Source organism: Coccidioides posadasii, chromosome 2 (genome assembly GCF_018416015.2).
Source record: "Coccidioides posadasii str. Silveira chromosome 2, complete sequence".
Lineage (NCBI taxonomy): Eukaryota > Fungi > Ascomycota > Eurotiomycetes > Onygenales > Onygenaceae > Coccidioides > Coccidioides posadasii.
The window spans coordinates 6,620,493-6,642,318 of NC_089408.1; the positions used below are offsets into that span (position 1 = coordinate 6,620,493).

The window sequence follows — 21,826 nt, forward strand, 5'->3', positions numbered from 1 at the left end:
CGCAAGCGAGGCAAGCCCCTAGGCCTACTTGATTACAATAATCCAAGCCAGGCCCAGTTCTGGAGTCCTACAAAAGTTCTGCAGGCTCAGGAACGCCAGGATGAAATAGAGGCTGAGAAAGCTCACAAAATCACTCAAACACAAGAGGCAAAGCTTCAATGGGAGCTCCAAAGAGAGCAGGCAGCTAGAGAGGCTGAAGAAAAACAGATTGAACAAGAGACTGCCTGTATAAAGGCCCGCGAGCAACAAGAGGCTGAAAAGCTTGAATGTGCTATACAATGAGAGGCCCAGCATGTTGCCTGTGAGGAGAAAAAGGCTTTACAACAAGCAGAGAAGGAGAGACAGGCTGTTGAACATGCTAGTAAATGCCGGCAGTCAGAGCTTCAAGCGCCGGCTTCAAAGCACCATCAGCAGGGCCTCCCTATGAAAGAACCTCATCACAGCAAGCCTATACAATCTTCCCAAAGCAGTAGTAAGAGCTCTACTAGCCTCCCTAACAAGTCTTTAGGCTCTCTAGCTGAGAAATCTACTGCTGACATTCCTTTACAATCTTTCCTATCCACCCCCCGTATCTCTCGCTCTGGCCGCAATATCAGGCCGTCCACACATTTATTTTCATAGCCACACTAATTTCTATGCTTTAAAGAACACACTCATTTAATATTTAATAGCTAGTTTAATAATAATAATTCGTTGTTGAGATAATTAATAAATTCGTAGCGTGGAGCATTGGAAGGAATTTGGCTCGTTGAGTGGTTTGGCTCGTTGAGTGGTGAGCCACCTTAGAGCTAACCAGTTATCTTATCAGGCGCGATAACAAAAGGACGAACTGCTCAACCCTCATATCTTGCTTCGAGCTGCATTTAGCCATGCGTGGCCCCGAACTGATCTGCTAATCTCTACTGCCTTAATCTAAATCATTGAACATGGCAACTAGCACTGCACCCACCAATGGAAAAGGTAAACGATCCAAACGCGACGGTGGCGGCCGCGAGAAACGCGGCGCAAAGAGACAGGAGCTGGACGATGGCAGCCTTTCTTACAGCAAGAAGGTGACCTCGTCGGCTTCCAGCACAGCAATTCCATCGTCTGAACTATCGATGTCCATGCCCATTCCACTAGCAGACCCACGATCAATTGACGTATTGCCCCCAAGACCGCGACAGCTGAACCCCGTCTTCACCAGGCATTCCGACGTGCTAAAGCAGTCCTGGCCTTTCTTCGAGGTTGCAGACAAGTGAGTACCAGAGTTTTAGCGAGGAGTACTTAATATGCTAAGGGAACTATTCGACTAACATATTTTTTCCTCGTCCAGAGTGAGCAACCGGAACGGGTTTAGATACACTTACGCGGTCGCGGACCCTGGATTCCCACATATCCTCTACCGCCAGACCGATGTCCCTCCATATCACTCGAGATTCAGCTTTGAAGACTCTCCTTCATCAATTGCATTTACAAAAAGTGGGTTAGCGGTTAGCACAAACGACCCGTGGCATTCAGCCCGCGCCAATATTTGCGCGCGTGAAGGCACTTATTACTACGAAGCTCGGGTTATTAGCGGTATTGTCCCGAGTAAAAATGCTCTTCCCGGTCCGTCGCCTCGGGGTAACGTAAGGCTGGGGTTTGCGCGTCGGGAGGCAGACTTAGATGTCAACGTTGGCGTGGATTGCTACGGATACGGAATCCGGGACGTTAACGGCGAGGTTGTGAACCGCATGAGATGCGAGTATTTCTTTCCTAAGGATGAAGCTATAAATGAAGGAGACGTGATAGGAATGCTAATCACACTGCCACCGCTGGGCCTACACAAGAAAGTCGTGGCCGGAACGTATGACCCGGCAGTGGACGGCGACAGATCTGATCCTTCATCACACAGCAATTGCGCATCCCAACCAGCCTCCATCAATTTTATTCGGGATCGCATACCTTTCCACCTGAAATCAGACTTCCTTTACCAACAAAGTCACATCTTCCCGTCCAAACACCTCCGAGACTATGCTTTTAACCTCAAAGAAACACCAACATACGGCCCACCATCACCCGGAAACGCAGAGGACCCTTCTCTACGCACTCTTCCCGGATCTAGCATAACAATTTACAAGAATGGAGTCCGAATGGGTACTCCGTTCACTAACCTCTATGCCTTCCTCCCACCGGCTTCACGCGCCACCCAGCTATCGAACAATCTTGGGATCGGCGAAAGAGAAAACGCAGATGACGGGATGATCGGGTATTATCCCATGGTGAGCTGCCATAACGGCGGAGCGGTAGAATGCCGATTTGAAGAACCATGGTGGATTGGTCCGCCGATACAGGATTTCCCAGATGCTAAGCCGTTCGGGGAGAGATTCAATGATCAAATCGTGGAGGATGTGGTGGCTGATATTGTGGATGAGATTGAAGCTATGTTTATGGGCTGGAGTGTAACCGAAGCTTTGGCTGGGTTGAAGAATATCGCTGGAGGTGGAACAGGAAATGGTACCGCGGCTGGCAGTGCGACGGGAACGCCGAGAGCGCAGTCTGTGGCGGGCGATATCCGAATGCAAATAGATGGAGCTGGTGGGACACCAGCTCCGGTGGATAGTTGAAAGGGCATAGTGTATAGCGAGTAGCATAAAATTCCCGACTATGCTCAATATCCTTTCCAAAGGCCACGAAAAGCCATATTGATGGGACCGAGAGATACAAAAAGTCATGAGAAGCGGATGCTATGGAGCCACGGGAGGTATCTGTACTTGCAAACCCGTGCATATTTCATAGCCTCGTCAAATTAATATGGTCCATTCATATTTTTTAAGGAACTAGGAAAAGGACGCCGATGCACATCAAGCGCTCTAAAATCAGAGCTATACCAAAATGCTAAGCACAGTAAAACCAAGACCAAACCCTTGTTGCCGAGTATTACTCGAGATAAATGTATTCACATGGTCATATCCATTGTATCATCTCCCCCATTATTTTGTTGCTGCAATTCTGGAGCCATGACGCCCCTCCCTCTGCCTGCTAACAGCTCTCGTCTCACCTCTGGTCCAATGTCTTTATGTCCTGCAACAAGCAGTAGGTCTAATAGTGCCTCGCGCTGGTCCTCTGTGATATCATTTCTATACCTTTGGGCAAAGACGAGGAGAGACTGGTGCCATAAAACGGGTAATTTGTGTGCTTTGGCTGCCGAGGGATCGTTCATATCTGTGTCGCCATTGGTATCCTGTGGCTGGACGGCACGGAAACGGAGGAAGTGAAATACGAGAGCGTCAATTACTTTATATGGTAGGGCATATTTCTTCTGCAGAAATACGCGAATAAAAATATTTGTAGCGCCTGTTCCCTCAGATGTGAGTGATGTAGAGGTTTGCTCTGCTGAAATTTCGCAAAGACGAAGGAGTGCGGCGGCGGAGTGAAGGACGGGAATGGACACGCGAGCAATCACACTGGATACAATATGGGCTTCCCTTAGGGTGCACGTGCCTCCGGCGACAAGTGGGAAGAGAAATCCCTTGAAGAAACAAGCAGGTTTGTAGAGAGCTTTCTTGAGTGCGTTATAGATGTGCACATGGAGCTTTTTGTTTTCACGGATTTCTTCCCGTACTCGGTCCAAAAGCACAACGGAGATAAAATGCTGTGCGATGTGCGGTTTGGCAGATATGAAAATCCGAGTCGCTGCGTATATCGAGTTTGAAGTCCACTTGTCAGGTTGTGTAATGTCGAGCAATGTATCCCAGTGAGGTAACGTGGGCAGGATTTTGAAGGGTTTCGGGAGAGGGCCGGATTTATATCGTGAAAGGAGGAAGCCGACTCTAAATACCGTTGGTTAATACAACGACATGGGCTACGAAGAGTTAGATAAGGTTCATACGTACTTTTCATATACTTCTACTGCTTTGGCTGGCAGCTGCACGGCATCTTCCGGCAAACCTCCACCAATTATCTGTGGCTGACCCGATTGTTTTGCCTCGTATGCAGCGATCTTTTCTAAGATAAGATCTGCTAAATTCGTGCCCTCCCCTTCTTCCTCCTCACCAGGCTGTCTAGGGTTAAAAATAGGATCTTCATCGTCGCGGCCAACGAACTTGTGGAACATCTCAAGGTCATTCGGATCAACTTCCTAGAAAACACAATTATCGTCAGCCTTTTCCACCCTATAGAAAAAAAAATGAGACCCGCGGGTTGATAAAACCGGAGAATAACGTACAACCTCTTCTACCTCTCCCTCATCTTCCCACTGGTCCTCTTCTTCCCCGAACTTTCCAAACTCTTCTTCATCGGAACCTTCCTCAAGCTCTCTTCCAAATCGCGACTCAAAATCGAACGCTGAATTAGTAGCAGCAGGGCGTCTAGCTGCAGCCGCGGCGCGCTCTTCGGCAGCTTCTTCCTCAGCTAAATCCTGACCGATCTGGAGAATCTTCCTGGAGGATTTGGCGTCGATATAGTGATCATCGGCTTCAGCATCGTCGTCATGTCGAGATTTGCGCTTGTTAGCTTTTTTGGTGCGGAGATGGCCCGCATTAAGAATATCATCGGCGAGGGGAACATGTCGCCGCTCAGCGGCCGCGGTCGACGGCCGCGCAGCTGTTGTCCGAGGCATAGATATGGAAATCTCGTAGCTGGATTGGGCGTATTTTTTGATATAGGGTGCTCCTTATCGCATTAGTATCGGAAGTGACTCTTAGTATCAGGAGATTTGTGGTTTTGCTGCAGCAGATTCTGCGTAAGAAAACAGCAACGTTATGAATTCCTGACTTGTTTTATTTCACCCCTGTGTTAGGCGGCGCTGTGATTCGAATCTACAGAATTTCAGGTGGGATTGATAAACATTTTTGCGATGTGTGATAAGTGATTCCCAAATAGGATTAGCGCCATCGTTATCTGATCTCCACTAACCTCCGCGAAAAAAATGCGCCAGCGAAACAAGGTAGGCAAACACTGAACTGCACCTCAAGGGGGATTTAAGTTATGGTGGTGTATTGATAGAACGCTGACTAGGAGAAATACAGGTTGCAAACCCAACTCCAACCATCCTTTGCATCTTTTATTGTTCCCGCAATCTAAACACAATCTGAAGCCATCAAAAACAACGCGATATGGGGGAAAAAAGGACCCAAATCATCCGTATAGTACCGTCTGGGAGCTCAAGAAGCATTCGTAGAGTCGAAATAACTTTTATACCGAGTAGTCGTGAATCGCAGTGGGCCCTGCATCATTGTACTCAACACGACTCAGGAATCCTTTTGTCAAACCCTGGTCAATGACGAATATAACTTTTGCAGCGACCTGCGCTCCCAAGAATGTTGCCTCCTCCATACCAACGTTGTTAGAGCTAGTCGCTACACCCGTTACAGCTCCTCCAGAAGCAGAGACGTTATTTGCTGCCATTGACGCCGCGGAGCTCCCACCACTTCCTTGATCTTTCCATTCCGGAAAGTACTCCGGTGGTCTGAGAAGTTTGACGGAAGTCGGGGTTTGGGAATGCCCTGTTGACCTGTGGTGCGCAGAAGCGTTCGGGTCTGCGGGGTTGTTCATACTTGGATTTAGGTGATTAGGGGCAATCGGGTTATTTGCGTGAGTAGCAGCAACAAGAAGAGGGTTTACTCCATGGGCAGCGGGGTGTAGGAGTGGACTAGGGTTCGGCTGGTGTGCGGGGGTATTTGTGCCTCCTGTGGGAAGAGGAGTGGAGAGTGCAGAGGGGATTTCGGAAGTGAATATGGTGCCTGAAGGCGATAGCACGTATTTCTGCGTTATTGTGGAAACAAGTGCTTGGGGGAATCCTGTAGCGTAGGGTTAGCATTCATGTTGCTCATTGAGACCCGCTAATAAATGCGCTGAGTTTGTTGGGGGGAGGCAATACAAACCTCGTATTTTGCTTCCATTTCCAAGGATGATCATGGAATCCCATAATTCGCTTCGCTTCGACGTGTCGGAGACAGAATGAATTGTATGATGTATCTGCGCCGCGAGCGTGTCGAGAATGCTATAGGAGCCGTGTTCGCTAGCCTTGGTGTCGCTTGGAGTTGTAGCCAAGAACCTTTCAGTCCCGACTTCAACGTCTCGTTTGTGTAAAACGAACTGCTTTGTTTTCTGGCCACTCTCATCTCTGGATTCAACGGGTTTGTACTCTTGAAATTGGAAAGTCGCCTTCTCTTTTTTGGAATTCGGAAGGCGCACTTGTTTCGTAGTGGCACTTGGATCTCCGTGTCCTTTACGGGTAGCGGCTTTCTCTGCCTTTTCTCTCTCTCTTTTTGCCAGGTACTCACTCGTATTCCCACTCACGATGGCAGCCACATCGAGAATACCCTCATCATCTTCAGCATCACCATTGCCAACATTTCGAGCGATATCCGGGCCCTTTCCAGGAGCAGACGGTGGCGGAGCTTTGGCCGGTTCCCGGTCCTGTCCACTTGTCGGCAGGGGAGTCCCGGTTGGAAGAATTTCGCATATATTGCTCCTTTTTAGCTGCTCACACATTTCTCGAGTAAACCCTTGGGACTGCAGCAACTCAAAAAGGCGGCTAGTCATGGCATCGCCACCGCAGCCTGGTAATGCGATTCCCCTTCCATATTCGCTGGCCATGAAATCTGTAACAGCCGTCACATCCGCCTTTTCGTGACCAATATCAACAACCGTGGCATTCGGGGTTCCATAGGCATAGCATACAGCCACGGCAGAATCCATCAAGCAAAATGCCGGCGTCTTAAACTTTTCAAATATAAACTGTGTGAGTGTCTCACGGTCGCGTAGGGTCCAGACCGGCTCCGCGATGAGCATAATCGGAGTATGGAATGGAGGGCTCAGCGTATTATAGATATGTGTTAGCAAGGCGAAAAAGCACGTCCAATCGACAACGGCACCACCGCGTATGGGGTAGACGGCTCCTTCATCTGATGTTGGATCCTCTTCGTAAACGACTTGCTCTTCCTCCACCTCCACTAGTTCGGGCCGCGTGTCCTGTTCCTTTGCTGGTTGTTGCACACCGTCGGCGGCATCTTTCATTTCGGTATCTTCTGATTTCTCGGCGGCATTGGAGGTTCCTGTAGTAGGAGCGGTGGCATCATTGCGAGTGGCGGAGTCCTTAGGGATAGTCTTTTTAACGGTGATAACCTTTTGACGTATCTTAAATGGCTCCCATTCTCCCTTCTTTTCAGCTGGAAACATGCGAGTCGGAAAACGAAACTTCGCCGGCGTGAACGAGTCCGGAAGCCCCAATTGCGCCAGGGTAGTTTGCGACCCTGGCGCAATAATCTAGAACAAATGCGATTGTTAGCGGTCTGTACGTGAGAACCAGGTAGTGTCAACAGCTAGGAATCCATCCAGGGGAGGCGCATCCATTCCATCCTTACCAGGATATGTTCATCTTTGAAAGACGGCATGTTGACGATCGATCACTAGAGAGGGCTTGCGGGTCATGGGCTGAAGCGCCTGCCAGAAACGCGTGGGAGATTCCTTATCTTCGGCTGACTAAGCGAATCCTCTGGCAACTTCGCCATCACGTCTGCCCAGAACTTCGGAGCTCTGCGTACGGAGTTCAATGGAGCAATTCAAGTGGTTATCATATCATAGGGATATATCCATGCTTGCGTCTTGTATGCCGCTGTCCTTCGAACGAACGGATTGAGGGGTTAAGAATTGGTCTGCGATGTACTCCGTACGGAGTGCAATTTTTATATACAGTTGACGGGAGCCCTGTAAATTTGGGTGATAGCTCTCTCCGTAAAATATGAAATTATGAGAAAGAAAGTAGAAAATCTAGTGCATCACGCATTAAAATCATGTCTCATAAGTCTCCATATAGAAAACCAAACCTATCGGCTGAAATGTGTTTGAAGTATCCCATGCCCATGCATAGCCCACGAAAGTCTCAAATCAAAACGCCATAGTTACCCATTCCTGGCATCTAGGACCTCGTATTAAAGTAATCGAAGCCAATGCCGAACGCCGCAAAGGGAAACCTCCAAGAACCTTTAACTACCTGCATGATATTTCTCACCAGCCGACCTGAAAAGCTCTTGCTGTAATTGATAAAGTTGTTCCTCAGACATCCCGCTCTGCTCGATTTTGTTTGTCCGCCTCTCGCGGGACTATAGATAAGTGACAAGGGTCAGTAAGATTCCATCCACTGTATGAAGAAAGAACTATCGTCATCCCTGCCACGCGGAAGCGAAAGTTTGAACGAACCTTCAACTGCTCTTTGTGCTCCTCCGCCACGGCCAATACATCGGGCACATAATCTCCAAATCCAAGATCCGTAAGCGCTTTCTCAATGTGTTCGCAAGCAATCGTCTTTTTGGCTTCCTTTTCGCTAATTTCATTTGCTTCGGACGAGATCAGAGTTATGAACTCGACACAGCACTCGATAAGAAGATCCCGCGCATCTTTGGCGAAGTTTTGCCCTGACGATGGGGGCAGGATCTCGGTTATGATCTTTTGAACCGTAGCTACATTCAAATCATAGCCGTCAGACTCAGAATGTAGATAAAGCTCAGGAAAAGGGAGAACTTCTTGGAAAATTGGACCTCGCGAGGAATAAATTACAGCGTTTATTGAGGACTGGGAGAAACCGCACCTTTAGGGAGTGAGAGGTCATCGTTACCTACACCTCCGTCAGTCACGTCGGCGCTTGACAGAAAAGAAATACCGGGATACTTGACTTACTGGTAAACTCTCTATCAGACATAGTGAATATGGATGGTCCGCAACCCAAATACTATATCGTCACACCAAAGGAATTACAAATACACCCAAGGATGACGAGCACATTCGCCTGCTATTTATGCCTCAGTACTCCGTAGCCAGCATGGGAGTCGATATCACGTGATTACGCGATAAGTCAAGCTCTGCTTAGTCAGTCAAGCAAACAACATAAACTAACTAAGTAAGTTAAGCTTTTTCGCGATGCCTTTAAATTCAACTTCCACAGAGAACTTCCAGCTTCTGTTTTTCTCTTGTTTCTTTTCCCAAGAAAACCCTCCGCCCAGGAATGTGAAATAACATGGCAGAAGCAGCAAACACCTTAATGACTCTGGTGTGATGTAAAATGTGAGTGAATCATTTCTTGTTTGCTATCTCCTTCCATCTTTCTACCATGATGAACCTTGTTGTCGCCCCTATCATACAGTGGGCACTGCCCATGTGGTGATTTACCTGTCCAAGCCAAACGGACTTTCTGATAATGCTCCCTTGTCATAACTTCTGCCTCTTACGCCGCTCTTTGGAGTTGAATCAATTCTGACTCAAGCCAAAACTTAGGTTCCTCTTCTCGTTTTGCATCCTGTAAATACATTGCTGTAAAAGGAATGTGCAAGCCTTCGTGGATTGTTTGATATGATGAACAAACGTTTGTCAATTATTCAATTCAAACACCGGAAGACTATATATTTGCCTGTTGCCTCATCGGCACAAGTCTTGGGGTGTCTTTTTATCGCGGATTCCCCGATGGATTTGAATTGACCCTGACAGCAGAGTATCATTCATAGCAACACTTGCTCTTTTACTTCCTTAAGTAGGTATGTCTTGCCATTATTACATTGTTCACTTCAGGATTCGAGTCCTGGCAAAATGATGAAAAAAAACATCACTCCATGCTAAATATGAAGGTGCTCTTTGCATCTGATGCTTAGCTACATGTATCCATTTAACCTTTCGACTGATGCATTCTATGGCTCTAATATACGATACCTGCTGTATTTTGTAGTTCGTCGAGGATAATGCTAACCTCATCAATTGGTCCTTAGTTCCTTAGCGTCATGCATCATCCTGGTAATCCTTCAATTCTTCCGAATTCCAACTACTCGAGTCAGCTTTGATGGATACTGCTACAGGAATAAACTGTACTTACGTTAGGAATTGGCCAGAGAGCTCGCGAGGGGCGCTAACCGCGAGCTTGGCAATTACGTGACCCGGCTTTTCGGGTGGCAGTAGCTTCCCTTCCTTGTGCGCAGTGATGAATCTCTGCCCATCATCGGGACCGAGTACATCTATATGTTCGGATCTTAGTTCTTCCTGCATCTGCGTGTCCACCATGCCGGGGCGGATCGCAATACATGTGACTTCAGGCTCCTCCTTTGCTAAAGTAGCATTGAAATGGTTCATAGCAGCCTTGCTTGCGCCATAGAAGCCCCATCCGATTACAGCCGATGTAGCAGCGCCCGAGGAAGTGAAGATGATGTTTCCTCTTGATATGCGGATATGCGGAAGCGCTGCTTTGACCTGGCTGGCATTAGAAATCAGCTTAGTAGAATATATATTCCCTGCAACTTACAAATTCAACCGCACTGAAAAAATTAATGTCAAACCCTTTCTTCCATGCTTCCATATCAGACTCTACCACTTTAGTCACGGGAGCCACGACCCCGTGGTTGACAATTAGGCCATCTATCCTGCCAAAGGCCGTAAGAGCTGCCTTGACCGCTTTGTCGGCTATGCCGCGCTCCGTCGCGTCGCCGCACACAATCTCAACTTGCCGCCCATACTGCTCCTTGAGCTTCAAGAGCGGTTGCTCGGAGCGAGCAATCGCTACAACATTGCTGGACAGCGGCGAACTCAAGAGGCAACGAGCAATTTCCCACCCGATTCCTGTAATGCCATTGATTAGAACTACATGAAACCATTTTTCCTAGCCGGGACAAGTGCTCTAAAACTCGCCTCGGGAAGCTCCAGTAAGAATAATAGTCCGGCCAGTTGCAAATTTCATTTTGAGAACGTTCGCGTGTTGATTGGTGTGAGAAGCTGCATCACGGCGCACGGTGAACCCCTCGAGGGGTTGGAGTTCCGGGACCTGGAGGCGCGCTAAGCCATCTAGGGTTTAGTAGTTAAACTCGCCTTGGGATCTGCCACAGAAGTTGCTTGGATGGCTCCGCGATGCATCTACGTCGCACATCTCACTTTTGTTGCTTCAATGTGCTCCTTAATATGCTGTGTAGTTTGGAATATTGGAGACTTAACAGGGTGTGACTAATTTGCACATACGATAAAGGGCTACACTGGCTCAAATTTGAGGTTAATCACCGATGACCTTACAATAGTGCAGAAAAGAATAACGTGATTCGATACCTATGACTCCACAGATAGCATGTTTGCCAATGGGTCTCAAGACTTGATATGCCAATATACTCCCAAGCTCCTAGACAGGGTTACGGTTTTTATGGCCGGGGCATTACCAACCCTGATCAGGAGTCTGGTTCCTGCACCGTATCTCCCTGGAGCCATTTGCGCTGAAAATTAGTGCACCAACCGACACCTAGATAAGTTGCGAGCAACCATTGTTATTCTCCATGGATAGAGTTTGATGATCAGTTGCTGGCCAGTAAAGCGTCGAACAGGAAGCGGGATTAAAACCCCAAACACAAAATATTGCCAGCATTTAACGCACATTTAGCCGTCTCGGTTCATCCGTCAATGATATCTATAGCCCTTTTTACAGATCGGAGTACGGAGTAGAACAAAGCGGAATGAAAGTCCTGGAGCATTGTTCCATACCCACTTCCCCCACGGAACGGCCGCGTGGCCTAATGGTTAAGGCGCTGGTTTTCGGTTACTGAACCCACCAGCGATTCTGCGTTCGAATCGCAGCGTGGTCGGAAATTTTGAGAATCTTTTTTTTTACCCACCATATCTTGGGACAGTTCAAGCCAAGTTAGGCTTTTCCTGCTTCTGCCAAACCGTGATTCCTGACCTAGGGAAGAGAGGTGTTAGCTTACGTACCGTATATTTTCAAAGCTTGATAATTTTCGATTCCGGTTCGCAAAATGGAAAGCCGACATCGGTGGAAGTTTTCCGCCGGGTCAACTCCCCGCACCAACTTTTCACCCTGATATTCCCCACGCGCGGGGACAGCCAGATGCTGTGCTGGTCGCCGTTGACCAAAGGGCGCAACGGAAAAGCTTCTAGACCCCCCATTGTGCAACCTTTGTCCGCCATTATCCATTCATTTCCACGGGAATTGACTCTCTAAGTGGAACCATTTATCGAGCTTGACTGAGACCTGCGCTAGCCAGAATTCTTATCAGTCGAACGACTGGATAGCTGGGCTTTTATCATGCACGGTAATGACACTTGTACGTCAGTTGACCAAGGTCAAAGCAGATGATTTTCTGCTGCGCGTTTCCCTTGGTTCTGAGCCCGTTGCTATATATTGCTGAGAACACTCTGGGCTTTTGCACTTGATTGATGGTCAGAGAGGACTCGCATTCTCAAACGGAAAGTGATCAATTGAAGACTTCTGTTGAATAAACGCGGTCATGTCAACAGTCATTGTTGGCGGAGGGATAATTGGTGTCTCAACTGCGTATTACCTTTCAGACCCTCAGAGATCGCCAAGGCCGAAAGAGATTCACATTATCGACTCTTCCGCGGAACTGTTCGCCTCTGCATCTGGTTTTGCCGCAGGGTTCATCGCCAAAGATTGGTTCTCGCCCGAAATTGCACCACTGGGCGAATTGTCGTTTAATCTACATCGTCAGCTTGCGGAAGATAATCAGGGAGCTGAAAGATGGGGTTATATGACGAGCTCTGCACTCAGTTTGCAGGTTGTTGGAAAAGATGGGCAAAAGACTAAACGAGGAGATGATTGGCTCCGCCGCGGCGCAAGCAGAGCGGAGGTAGCAGTAAGAGACGAAGCAGCTGCTGACGATGGCGTGCCCTCTCCATTGTGGTTGACGGAACAAAGGGGGGGAACCATCGAAAAGATAAGTAACAATGGCAGCGTCGCTCAAGTGTCAGTTTACCTTAACTATGGCGGTTTCCGCACCGGAATATGAAGCTAATCTCGTAATATTAGTGACCCTCTACGGCTCTGCCAGTTTCTTATAAGAAAATGTCTCGAGAGAGGCGTTCGAGTTCATTATCCCGCCCACCCAGTCGCAATTTCCAAGAACGGTGCATCTGCAAAACTGATTCTGCAACGCCTTGACACAAAGGGAGAATTGAGTGTCCCATGCGAAAATCTTATTCTCACGGCTGGAGCGTGGACACCCAGGGTTTTCAAAACATTATTTCCGAAATCAAACACGAGAATCCCCGTTGGGGCTCTATCCGGTTATTCACTCGTGTTTCGGTCACCTCGGCATACCTTGGAGCACGAACGAGAGAGATACGGCGGCAAATGCCACGCCATCTTCACTACTCATCCGAAATCTTGTGGCTTCGCTCCAGAGATTTTCTCCCGCCATAACGCTGAGATTTACATCGCCGGCTTGAATAGCCTCGATGTTCCGCTCCCTGAGGTGGCGACAGACTCACACAAGATTATGGAAAAGGAGAAGTCAGACAGAGTAAAACGGACGGCGGTGATGTTGATGGGGCGGGCCAATCCTGGTATCGCTGCCAACCTGCAGAGCGAGGCAGACAATATCAATGATCTTGAAGTCGTACGAGAAGCTCTCTGTTTCCGTCCCTGGACAGAGAGTGGAAGGCCGATCATTGGTAGAATTGAGGATAAGCAGCTCGACTCCAATGTTAGGTTCCCTGGGAATGTTTTCATTGCTACGGGCCATGGTCCCTGGGGGATTGCGCTCTCGCTAGGGACAGGGAAGGTTGTTTCAGACATGGTGACTGGCAAAAGAGCAAGTGCAGATGTTGGACAGTTAGGCCTTAATGCAGAGGCCGGGCTGATCTCTAGTCGCCTATAACCAGGAGTTCGTACCGCCTGCCTTCGGTGTGTTTTCACGGACGGCAACACTTGGTGCTCTTTGAACCCAATAATCTAATCTCAGTATCATCGGTCATAATGAACATAATGAAATAGAATTATTCAATAGACATGTCCATCGATCTCACATCTTTCTTCACACAGTCCCTGGGCAGCAGTGTTGCGCTTCCAAGTTGAATACTCCGCATGGAGTTCAAGCTACACGAAAGTTGAGGGGCAACCGGATCGCGTCGCAACGTGTTGTTAGATTGATTTAAAGTTCCAGCATGAATTGAACTTCTCACGTCTGACGGAAAACCATCATAGCTCAACGCTCAACTTCGACCACATTAGCCAGACTCATTGAGGGTATTATACGAGAAACAATTGAATACTGCATCCATGCCAGTCGCTGGAGATGAAAATTATGATAACAGCCATCGGGCATTTTTGCAGGCTTTGATGGCTCGATCCACCATGACTCTTAACGAAGCAAAGCCTATTTTAGCAGCTATCCTCTCTGTCAAAGGTATGGCAGTTATTTATTTATTTATTTATTTTAATGTTTTAGATGTTTCCGTTGACAATGTATCCCACATCATCTAACATTCGTTTATGTAGACGGCCGAGAAGTACTACCGGAAGATGTCACCCAAGCCGATCTATCAAATTACATTTCCTCAATTAACACTGCTATTTCACCTTTCGACTTCGAGATTCGTAATTCAGTGCATCAGACGAATCATACTCGAGTCTATGCTCTAGTTAACACCACCAGTGATCCTCTCATGCAGCTTGCGACCACCTACACGGCGGATGAAATCGCGTACGTGAAGCGACTTCTCGACGCCATGTTTGAGACAAATAACACATTACGCGAGGAAGCTATGGTAGTGTCCGCTATCAAGGCTGTGCAATTGGCAAAAGTTTCCAACAATAATAGTCGGCGAGAATCTCAGAGTGCAACACAGGGAGGCAATGCGCAGCCATTGAGTATGAGGGAAGCAGAAGATATGTTGCAGAGATTAGTCGACGAAGGGTGGTTTGAAAAGAGCCGCAAGGGCAATTATTCCTTGACACCACGCGCACTGATGGAGCTGCGAACATGGCTCATTGAATCTTATAATGATGATGTGGATGAAGACGAACAGGATAATGGACGAAGGCATGACAAAATAAAGTTTTGCTTTGCCTGCAAGGATTTGATAACTGTGGTAGGTTTTATATCATTATCAGGCGGCAGGCAATAGTCTGCGGGTTCAAATAGTTAAATTGGCGACTAATTTTACCATAGGGCCAACGGTGTTCTCAGCGTCAATGTCCAGCACGCTTACACAATATGTGTGTTCAAAATTTCTTTCGCCTGCAGAGAGCCGAAACCTGCCCTCTTTGCAAAACCAATTGGACAGAGAATAATTTTGTTGGCGAACGTGCTCTGTCTAACCAGGCCTCGCGAGGTGCGGCCGGTGCTGCACCGCGTACCTCCCTGCGGACATCAACACAAATGGATATCGAACCCAATGCAGGTGGTTTTGAATAATCAAGAGTCACCTCTATGGGTGGCAAGCTCTCGCCACCGTTTGCGCCCTTTCTCATATAAAGATTGGGTGTGCTTTATCCATTTCCAGATAAAATCCCCCGTCACCCTTTTACCCGAGAATCGACAGGTAGGTCTACTATATATCCCACGCTCCACGCTGTGCTGTAGAAATTACTAGCCTGGATTCGAACGTGGCTTTGCGCCCGTAGTTCGAGTTTACACTTTATTGCATACGACCGCCATCTAACGATGAATTATGGGTTCGGGTTAGAACCTCCATCGTACCACGTGCTACTTGTAATGCATCATTCAAGAGCACCAGAACATAAATTTGAGGTCGCAAGTGTTGTCTCTACATGGAGATATTCATTGATGTGAATAGCATTCATGTACAGCTACATCGTGACGTTTGGGTCCCGGTTTATCGACACCAGACCTAGGAACGGACTTGCTTGCTTCGTTGTTGGCTATCGAGCGATGGATTTTGTTCCTCCTGTCCGTGGGGCATCAAAACATCCCCATGTTAGAGATAATATAGATTTCGCTACATTATCTGTTATCACGCCAAGCATTATTCCGGGAGCTATTCCAAAGTTTTCGAAAGAAATTAGACGACCAAGTCTTAAGGCATTCCCATCTTCACGCTACATGCGGCATCAGCTAGGCAGCTTGGAGAGTTTTAGTTTATGCGTAACCGAGCAACGGTCTCTAGAAAAGTGCTCGAAGCGAAAAGCCCCTATCTCCCACATAAACACACAAAGTGTTGGTGCAGGCATTCAACCAGTCCCTTAAATAATGCTAATGTTGAATATTTATAAATGCAACCTTTAATCTACTTTTTCCTCTTCTCACGGCAGCCTGTTCATCTCAGGGACTAAACTGATGGCCCAGCTCGTGCCAGAAGTTTTCTCGATCAAAACCATCTTCACCAGAAGAAAGAGCTCTGGGCTTGAGGCTACGTGATCCACTGAAACTTTTTGCACGCCGGATGCCGATAAAAGCTGCGGTTCTGCATTCTATAAGTGGAAGTGACATGTTTAAAGAGCGAGCCTTGGTACCAGCTACTCCTACACTGGATAAAGGTCTCGGCACCTCCCAGCCATTCTGTGCATGACGAGATCCGTGACCATGTCCTGAACAAGATTATGAGTTGTAAGTCATATGACGGATTCTCAATTGATGGTGTTCCGGGAGAAGTTCAGTGGATTATCGTCGGTAGACTCTGATGATGGCCTTGAAGTGTGATATACGTCTACCAGCGAGGAGTTGTTGCACTCCGTTTGCAGTGCACTGTAACCGATAGGGAACATAAGGAGATATCTCTAAATTCGATGACCATCACAATATCAGAGGGAGTAACCTATATCCATCGATTTATCAGATAACCGACCCCAAGGTATGGCCGAGAACCTGCATCAGTCGCCTGTTCGCCTTGTACCTTGAAGAGACGGTGTTGGTATTCACCTAATAACCACTTGGTATGAAAGTTGGATGCTGCGCCAATCATGTGCGCTCGCGATGCCTTCAGGCGCTGCTTCTGGACCGAGCAGACTTTCATATTTGACTTCCCCCCTGACTCAATCCAAGCACTCTTTAGGTCCCGTGAATCAGCCAGCATGTAGTGCTGGTCCGAGTTCAGTTAAAATTAACTTGTTGAACTCATATCTCCTCTGGCATTTGAAGGCATGGAGGATATGGCCCAGCTTCCTGCTGATTTACAGGTTTGTTTCGAGCTTCTTTCTCTCTGGTTGACTGGAGATCCTTCGAGACCGACAGCAGCCTCTTGCGTCACCAGCTCTTGGCTGTTCCTTGGCACCAGACAACCTTATTCCAACGAGGTTTCTCCAGACTTGAAGCGCCCAGCGTCCGTGGTACAACGTTCGGCTTTAGGGGGGAGGGCATTTGCAGAGAGCAGATTTTTCTTTCTTGTTGGATGGGTGCTTGCCTGCGTCAAAGCATGAAGATGTCCACACTCTTGAGTGAAGTTAAGCTCCCCATTGATGCCGATCACCGCGCACGATGACAGGTGCCATGGATTATCACACTGCAAGTGCAGGGGAAGGGCGCGCTCTCCCGTGTGGCTCGGAGCTCTCGAACATGCTCCCCGCTTTTCAGGCCGTTCAACCAGCGATGTGCCGATGACCCATAATGGATTGGAAAATGTACATACATTCTCCGACCAGTACCATGGACCCTCGACCCACCTGGAGAAAAAAAAAATTATTAAAAGCATTCTCACAGAACCTTTCGGCGTGGCCGTCCGCAACAATAATATCGATCAATCGATCACTGCTGTCCACGAGGTTGAGCATCCCTCGTGGCCGAGGGTCGTACAATCCATGCTGATATTCCGGGCGAGCACACATAATCAACCCGCACCCCCACTCACAGCTTCGACATCCGGAAGACAGCTGGTCCCTTTTCATGGCGTAGCAACACGAGGTAGTATTGTGGTTTCTTCCTTGGAAGGCTCTGTCGAAGTTCTCCGTTCTTTCGCGCGCTATTTTAGATCTCACGCTCAACAAAGCGGATGTGATGATAGATATACCGCTGGTTACAACATTTTGCCCAAGAATTTTTAAACGAAACCCTCGCCTTGTCATCACATCTCTGGCTGAATTTTTCATAGACCGGCAACTGGGGCCTCCCTGTGCCGGGTTATTGGAACGGGTGCTGAAAGTATCCTTCAGTATTATGCATATAATTTCTGCCAGAAATTGCACGTTGCTTGTGATACAGAATTTGTGATACCCTTGTTGTTTAGATCGAAAATCGGATGTTCCTAGAATGGTGCTTTGAAGGACTAATAGCACTTTGGGGTCAACTATCGCAATAATGTTTGCAAATGTAAGTTTAAGGAGGATTCCATTCCCAGGATGCTGACAGGCTAATCTACAACAGACTCTCTGTGCTGGTCTCCTTTTCACTGGCCAGGTTCTTGGTGTTGCTCATTCCCATGGTTCCAAGGCTTCGAAGATATTAGACCGCAATATTCTATCCCAACGTTTAGACAAGCGGGAATCGAATATCCAGGCTCCCCTCTACCCGACAAAATTCAGTGGGGTAACCTGGGACAATACAAACTGGAGGTTAACGACAACGGTCCTTGACCAAGGTCACTATCAATCCCGTGGCTCGATCGCAAACGGTTACTTGGGTATCAGCGTTGCCGCAGTGGGACCTTTTTTTGAGCTGGACGTGCCAGTCAACGGCGACGTGATCAATGGATGGCCTCTTTTCTCTCGACGGCAGACTTTTGCGACGATTTCCGGATTTCATGACCTACAACCCGAAACAAATGGTACTAACTTCCCCTGGATGAATCAATATGGAGGCGAAAGCGTCATCAGCGGCGTTCCACATTGGAGCGGAATGATCTTAGACCTCGGGCAGGACGGGTATCTGGATGCATCTGTGGAGAACAGTACAATTTCAGACTTTGTTTCCACGTTGGACATGAAGGCGGGGACTTTAACTTGGAAATATAAGTGGACTCCTGCGGGCCGTAATGACAGCTTTGATATCGCCTACCAGCTATTTGCCCATAAACTACACGTCAACCAAGCAGTCGTGCATATGGAGATCACCCCATCGACTAATATAGATGCGACAATCGTTAACATATTGGAGGGTTACTCTGCTGTTCGCACTCAATTTGCTGGTTCCGGAACTGACGGGCAGGCTATTTACTCGTCTGTCCGGCCTGACGGTATTAGCAACGTTACCGCCTATATCTATGCTCAAATGGCAGGCACAGATGAGGTAGACATGTCTACCCTCTCTCTTGTCACCGATAAGCCTTATATTCGGAGAAATGACTCGACAATTGCGCAGGCTGTGAGCGTCAGATTAAGAGCTGGGGTAACAACGGGGGTAACAAAATTTGTGGGAGCCGCTTCGACAGATGGATTTGCAGACCCTCGGCTGGTGGCCAAAGATTCTTGTGCCAAGGCACTGAACAATGGATTTGAAACGTCCCTAAGGTCCCATATCGGCGAATGGGCGATTGTGTTCCCGGATGATTCTGTTGATAATTTCTCTTTGCCGGACACAGGTCACTTGCCGCTGGACAATCACATTATAGAATCTGCGATAACAGCAGTAGCCAACCCTTATTACCTACTTCAGACGACAGTCAGTACGAATGCAAGGAAAGCTGTCAACGATGCCCCAATAAATAGAGGAAGTATGGCTGTTGGTGGATTGACTTCAGATTCTTACGCAGGACTTGTTTTTTGGGATGCAGATATCTGGATGCAGCCAGGATTTGTACCCGCGTTCCCCGAAGCGGCTCAGTCCTTTACCAACTACCGGGTTGATAAATACGGACAAGCTTTAGCAAATGCTCAGACCGCTTTCACTTCGTCAAAGAACCGGACGCATATCTCCCCGGATGCTGCTATTTATTCCTGGACCAGTGGGCGCTTCGGAAATTGCACGGGAACAGGTCCCTGTTTCGACTACCAATATCATCTCAATGGAGATATTGGGCTGCAGCTCATCAACAATTGGGTTACGACTGGAGATACGGAATATTTTAAGTCGGACCTTTTTCCTCTCTATAACTCGATCGCTACCCTATTTGCCGATGTCTTGGAGAGAAACGGATCGAAATGGACTCTTACGAACATGACGGATCCAGTATGAAATTTACAATACGAAATATTTACGTTTGATGTTTGCTAATCAAGCCTATTTCCAGGATGAATACGCTAATCACGTCGATGCTGGTGGCTTTACCATGCCGATGATTGCATCTACCCTGATATATGCGAACAGCTTTCGTCAAATGTTTGGACTTGAACAAAATCAGACATGGAATGATATGGCAGAGAACGTTCTTATATCTAGGGATCCTAGCTCTAGTATCACATTGGAATATACAACAATGAACGGGAGCACCCAGGTTAAGCAGGCAGATATCGTTCTTAATACTTTTCCTCTGCGGTATACCGAAAATTACTCACCAGAGAATGCGCTACTAGATCTAGACTATGTATATAGTCCCTTTTTGGTGCTTATGTTCTTTTAATGTTAAGATTCTAACAGGAATCTGCAGTACGCCGCGAAGCAATCACCAGACGGTCCAGCCATGACATACGCGATTTTCTCCATCGTCGCAAACGAGGTATCTCCATCGGGCTGCTCCGCATACACCTATGCGCAATACTCGTTTAGCCCATACGTTCGAGCCCCTTTCTTCCAATTCTCGGAGCAGTTGGTTGATGACTGGTTAACCAACGGGGGCACTCATCCTGCTTTTCCATTTTTGACTGGAAAAGGCGGCGCGAATCAAGTTGTTCTGTTTGGATATCTCGGTTACCGCCTTCTGCCTGATTCCGTCCTTCACATCGATCCAAACCTACCTCCACAAATTCCGTATATTAATTATCGAACGTTCTATTGGCATGGTTGGCCGATTAAAGCTGAATCAAATTATACACATACGACAATCCGACGTGCGCAACATAGAACTGCCCTCCCAACGGCTGACCAACGCTTTGCAGATGCACCCATCCCGGTCCATGTCGGCCCCGAAAGCAATGTGACAGTATACTCCTTGCCACCGTCTGGAGATTTAGTTATTCAGAACCGTCAGATTGGCTCTATCGATACATTTCCTGGAAATCTCGTGCAGTGCCAACCCGTCAGCTCCCCACATGAATACTTACCTGGCCAATTCCCCATCGCTGCGGTTGACGGGGCGGCATCGACCAAATGGCAGCCCACCCGTGCCAATATGACGGCCTCACTTACCGTTACCTTCCCAGAGTCTGCGCTCTCCTCCAGCATTTCTGGATTTGGATTTGATTGGGCCCAAGCGCCTCCCCAAAATGCCAAAGTCCTGCTGCACGATTTTCCACTACCGCCCGTGTTAGATATCTTTGCTGAGAGCCCACCAGGCTCCATCGTTGTAGCTGATCTTTCTGAGATAGCCGTGTCCGATCCCTACAAGCCAAACGTGACGGACCTGAATAAAATTATGCGCTACAAGGGCAATACTACAAATGTCACTCTGAGTTCACCGGTGCCAGTGACGAAGTTCGCGACACTCCTGATTAGTGGGAACCAGGGTCTTGGGGATGCTGAGATTAAAGCCGGTAACGGTACTGGAGCCACTGTTGCGGAGTGGTCCATTCTGGGTGCTGGTGGTCTTGGCTCAAATGGCCGAGACGACAAACCGGCCGTAAATAAGTTCAGAATTCGGGGTGTGCCTTGGACAAACAAGGTATAGGATAAAGGATCTGGATATGCTTGTTGCAGCGATTTAGTCCGATAGCCCACGTCACTGAGGATTGTCTCACTGATAGCTCTAAAGCAAAACTAGAAGATTATTACATAGATCTGCTGCATCCATGGTGTTTTAATGGTAGAGATTTTTTTTCATAAACGGTTGATATGCAGTCTATATGAAAAAGCTCTCTGATGGTTTATGTAGAACATGGTTTGGAGGTAAAGAGTTCACTTTTAACGGAACGGCGTTTTCTCGATGCTCCGACTGCGAGAGACGGCTAGTTAATTAATATCTATAACCCCGCACACGCACTGTAGGGAGTGGTTGACTAGTTACCAACCAGAGCTGCAAAACCACCAGCCGGAGTGATTGAACCAACTCTCGCCCACGGGTCAACCAATCAACCATCTCCACAAACCACCCTCTGACCTTAAAA

General features: G+C 47.8%; 8 protein-coding genes and 1 non-coding gene across 9 annotated transcripts; 5 read left to right on the forward strand and 4 right to left on the reverse strand.

Annotated features, from left to right (window-relative positions):
• Positions 1-877: 877 nt before the first annotated feature.
• On the forward strand, positions 878-2,630 carry D8B26_004572 (uncharacterized protein). Its single transcript, XM_066124527.1, has 2 exons — positions 878-1,237; positions 1,316-2,630. Exons 1-2 carry the CDS (start codon positions 927-929, stop codon positions 2,586-2,588), a joined length of 1,584 nt encoding a protein of 527 aa, XP_065980608.1. The 5' UTR covers positions 878-926; the 3' UTR covers positions 2,589-2,630.
• On the reverse strand, positions 1,461-4,769 carry ENP1 (snoRNA-binding rRNA-processing protein). Its single transcript, XM_003070354.2, has 3 exons — positions 4,190-4,769; positions 3,858-4,102; positions 1,461-3,794 (listed from the first exon to the last, which is right to left on the reverse strand). The coding sequence occupies exons 1-3, from the start codon at positions 4,580-4,582 to the stop codon at positions 2,921-2,923; spliced, it is 1,512 nt and encodes a 503-aa protein (XP_003070400.1). The 5' UTR covers positions 4,583-4,769; the 3' UTR covers positions 1,461-2,920.
• An 82-nt stretch (positions 4,770-4,851) lies between these two features.
• Positions 4,852-7,361, reverse strand: ARP9 (Actin-like protein arp9 (SWI/SNF complex component arp9); the record flags this gene model as incomplete). The annotated part of the gene is made up of 3 exons (XM_003070355.2): positions 4,852-5,762; positions 5,847-7,233; positions 7,332-7,361. 3 exons carry the CDS (start codon positions 7,359-7,361, stop codon positions 5,158-5,160), a joined length of 2,022 nt encoding a protein of 673 aa, XP_003070401.1. The 3' UTR covers positions 4,852-5,157.
• A 378-nt stretch (positions 7,362-7,739) lies between these two features.
• Positions 7,740-8,726, reverse strand: D8B26_004575 (uncharacterized protein). The gene is made up of 4 exons (XM_003070356.2): positions 8,644-8,726; positions 8,555-8,581; positions 8,167-8,426; positions 7,740-8,069 (listed from the first exon to the last, which is right to left on the reverse strand). The coding sequence occupies exons 1-4, from the start codon at positions 8,663-8,665 to the stop codon at positions 7,953-7,955; spliced, it is 426 nt and encodes a 141-aa protein (XP_003070402.1). The 5' UTR covers positions 8,666-8,726; the 3' UTR covers positions 7,740-7,952.
• Positions 8,727-9,552: 826 nt separating this feature from the next.
• D8B26_004576 (uncharacterized protein) lies at positions 9,553-10,681 on the reverse strand (the record flags this gene model as incomplete). Its single annotated transcript, XM_003070357.2, has 4 exons — positions 9,553-9,775; positions 9,827-10,197; positions 10,250-10,563; positions 10,633-10,681. 4 exons carry the CDS (start codon positions 10,679-10,681, stop codon positions 9,733-9,735), a joined length of 777 nt encoding a protein of 258 aa, XP_003070403.1. The 3' UTR covers positions 9,553-9,732.
• Positions 10,682-11,484: 803 nt separating this feature from the next.
• Positions 11,485-11,567, forward strand: D8B26_004577. The gene has a single exon. It is a non-coding gene; the product is annotated as a tRNA-Arg (tRNA).
• Positions 11,568-12,227: 660 nt separating this feature from the next.
• On the forward strand, positions 12,228-13,616 carry D8B26_004578 (uncharacterized protein; the record flags this gene model as incomplete). The annotated part of the gene is made up of 2 exons (XM_003070358.2): positions 12,228-12,703; positions 12,767-13,616. 2 exons carry the CDS (start codon positions 12,228-12,230, stop codon positions 13,614-13,616), a joined length of 1,326 nt encoding a protein of 441 aa, XP_003070404.1.
• Positions 13,617-13,977: 361 nt separating this feature from the next.
• On the forward strand, positions 13,978-15,700 carry D8B26_004579 (uncharacterized protein). Its single transcript, XM_003070359.2, has 3 exons — positions 13,978-14,144; positions 14,237-14,829; positions 14,910-15,700. Exons 1-3 carry the CDS (start codon positions 14,018-14,020, stop codon positions 15,153-15,155), a joined length of 966 nt encoding a protein of 321 aa, XP_003070405.2. The 5' UTR covers positions 13,978-14,017; the 3' UTR covers positions 15,156-15,700.
• Positions 15,701-17,990: 2,290 nt separating this feature from the next.
• D8B26_004580 (uncharacterized protein) lies at positions 17,991-21,390 on the forward strand (the record flags this gene model as incomplete). The annotated part of the gene is made up of 4 exons (XM_003070360.2): positions 17,991-18,002; positions 18,057-19,796; positions 19,858-20,151; positions 20,215-21,390. 4 exons carry the CDS (start codon positions 17,991-17,993, stop codon positions 21,388-21,390), a joined length of 3,222 nt encoding a protein of 1,073 aa, XP_003070406.2.
• Positions 21,391-21,826: the final 436 nt, after the last annotated feature.

Excerpts from the sequence above, each read along its gene's own strand:
- ENP1 (XM_003070354.2), bottom strand. The coding sequence starts at position 4,582 with ATGCCTCGGACAACAGCTGCGCGGCCGTCGACCGCGGCCGCTGAGCGG. Across the intron at positions 4,103-4,189 it reads AGGGAGAGGTAGAAGAGGTT|GAAGTTGATCCGAATGACCT; the intron begins GTACGTTATTCT and ends TGTGTTTTCTAG. Across the intron at positions 3,795-3,857 it reads GCAGTAGAAGTATATGAAAA|AGTCGGCTTCCTCCTTTCAC; the intron begins GTACGTATGAAC and ends AACGGTATTTAG.
- D8B26_004579 (XM_003070359.2), top strand. The coding sequence starts at position 14,018 with ATGCCAGTCGCTGGAGATGAAAATTATGATAACAGCCATCGGGCATTT. Across the intron at positions 14,145-14,236 it reads AGCTATCCTCTCTGTCAAAG|ACGGCCGAGAAGTACTACCG; the intron begins GTATGGCAGTTA and ends TCGTTTATGTAG. Across the intron at positions 14,830-14,909 it reads GCAAGGATTTGATAACTGTG|GGCCAACGGTGTTCTCAGCG; the intron begins GTAGGTTTTATA and ends ATTTTACCATAG.
- D8B26_004575 (XM_003070356.2), bottom strand. The coding sequence starts at position 8,665 with ATGTCTGATAGAGAGTTTACCA. Across the intron at positions 8,582-8,643 it reads GTCTGATAGAGAGTTTACCA|GTAACGATGACCTCTCACTC; the intron begins GTAAGTCAAGTA and ends ACGGAGGTGTAG. Across the intron at positions 8,427-8,554 it reads TGACCTCTCACTCCCTAAAG|CTACGGTTCAAAAGATCATA; the intron begins GTGCGGTTTCTC and ends ATTTGAATGTAG.
- D8B26_004572 (XM_066124527.1), top strand. The coding sequence starts at position 927 with ATGGCAACTAGCACTGCACCCACCAATGGAAAAGGTAAACGATCCAAA. Across the intron at positions 1,238-1,315 it reads TTCTTCGAGGTTGCAGACAA|AGTGAGCAACCGGAACGGGT; the intron begins GTGAGTACCAGA and ends TTCCTCGTCCAG.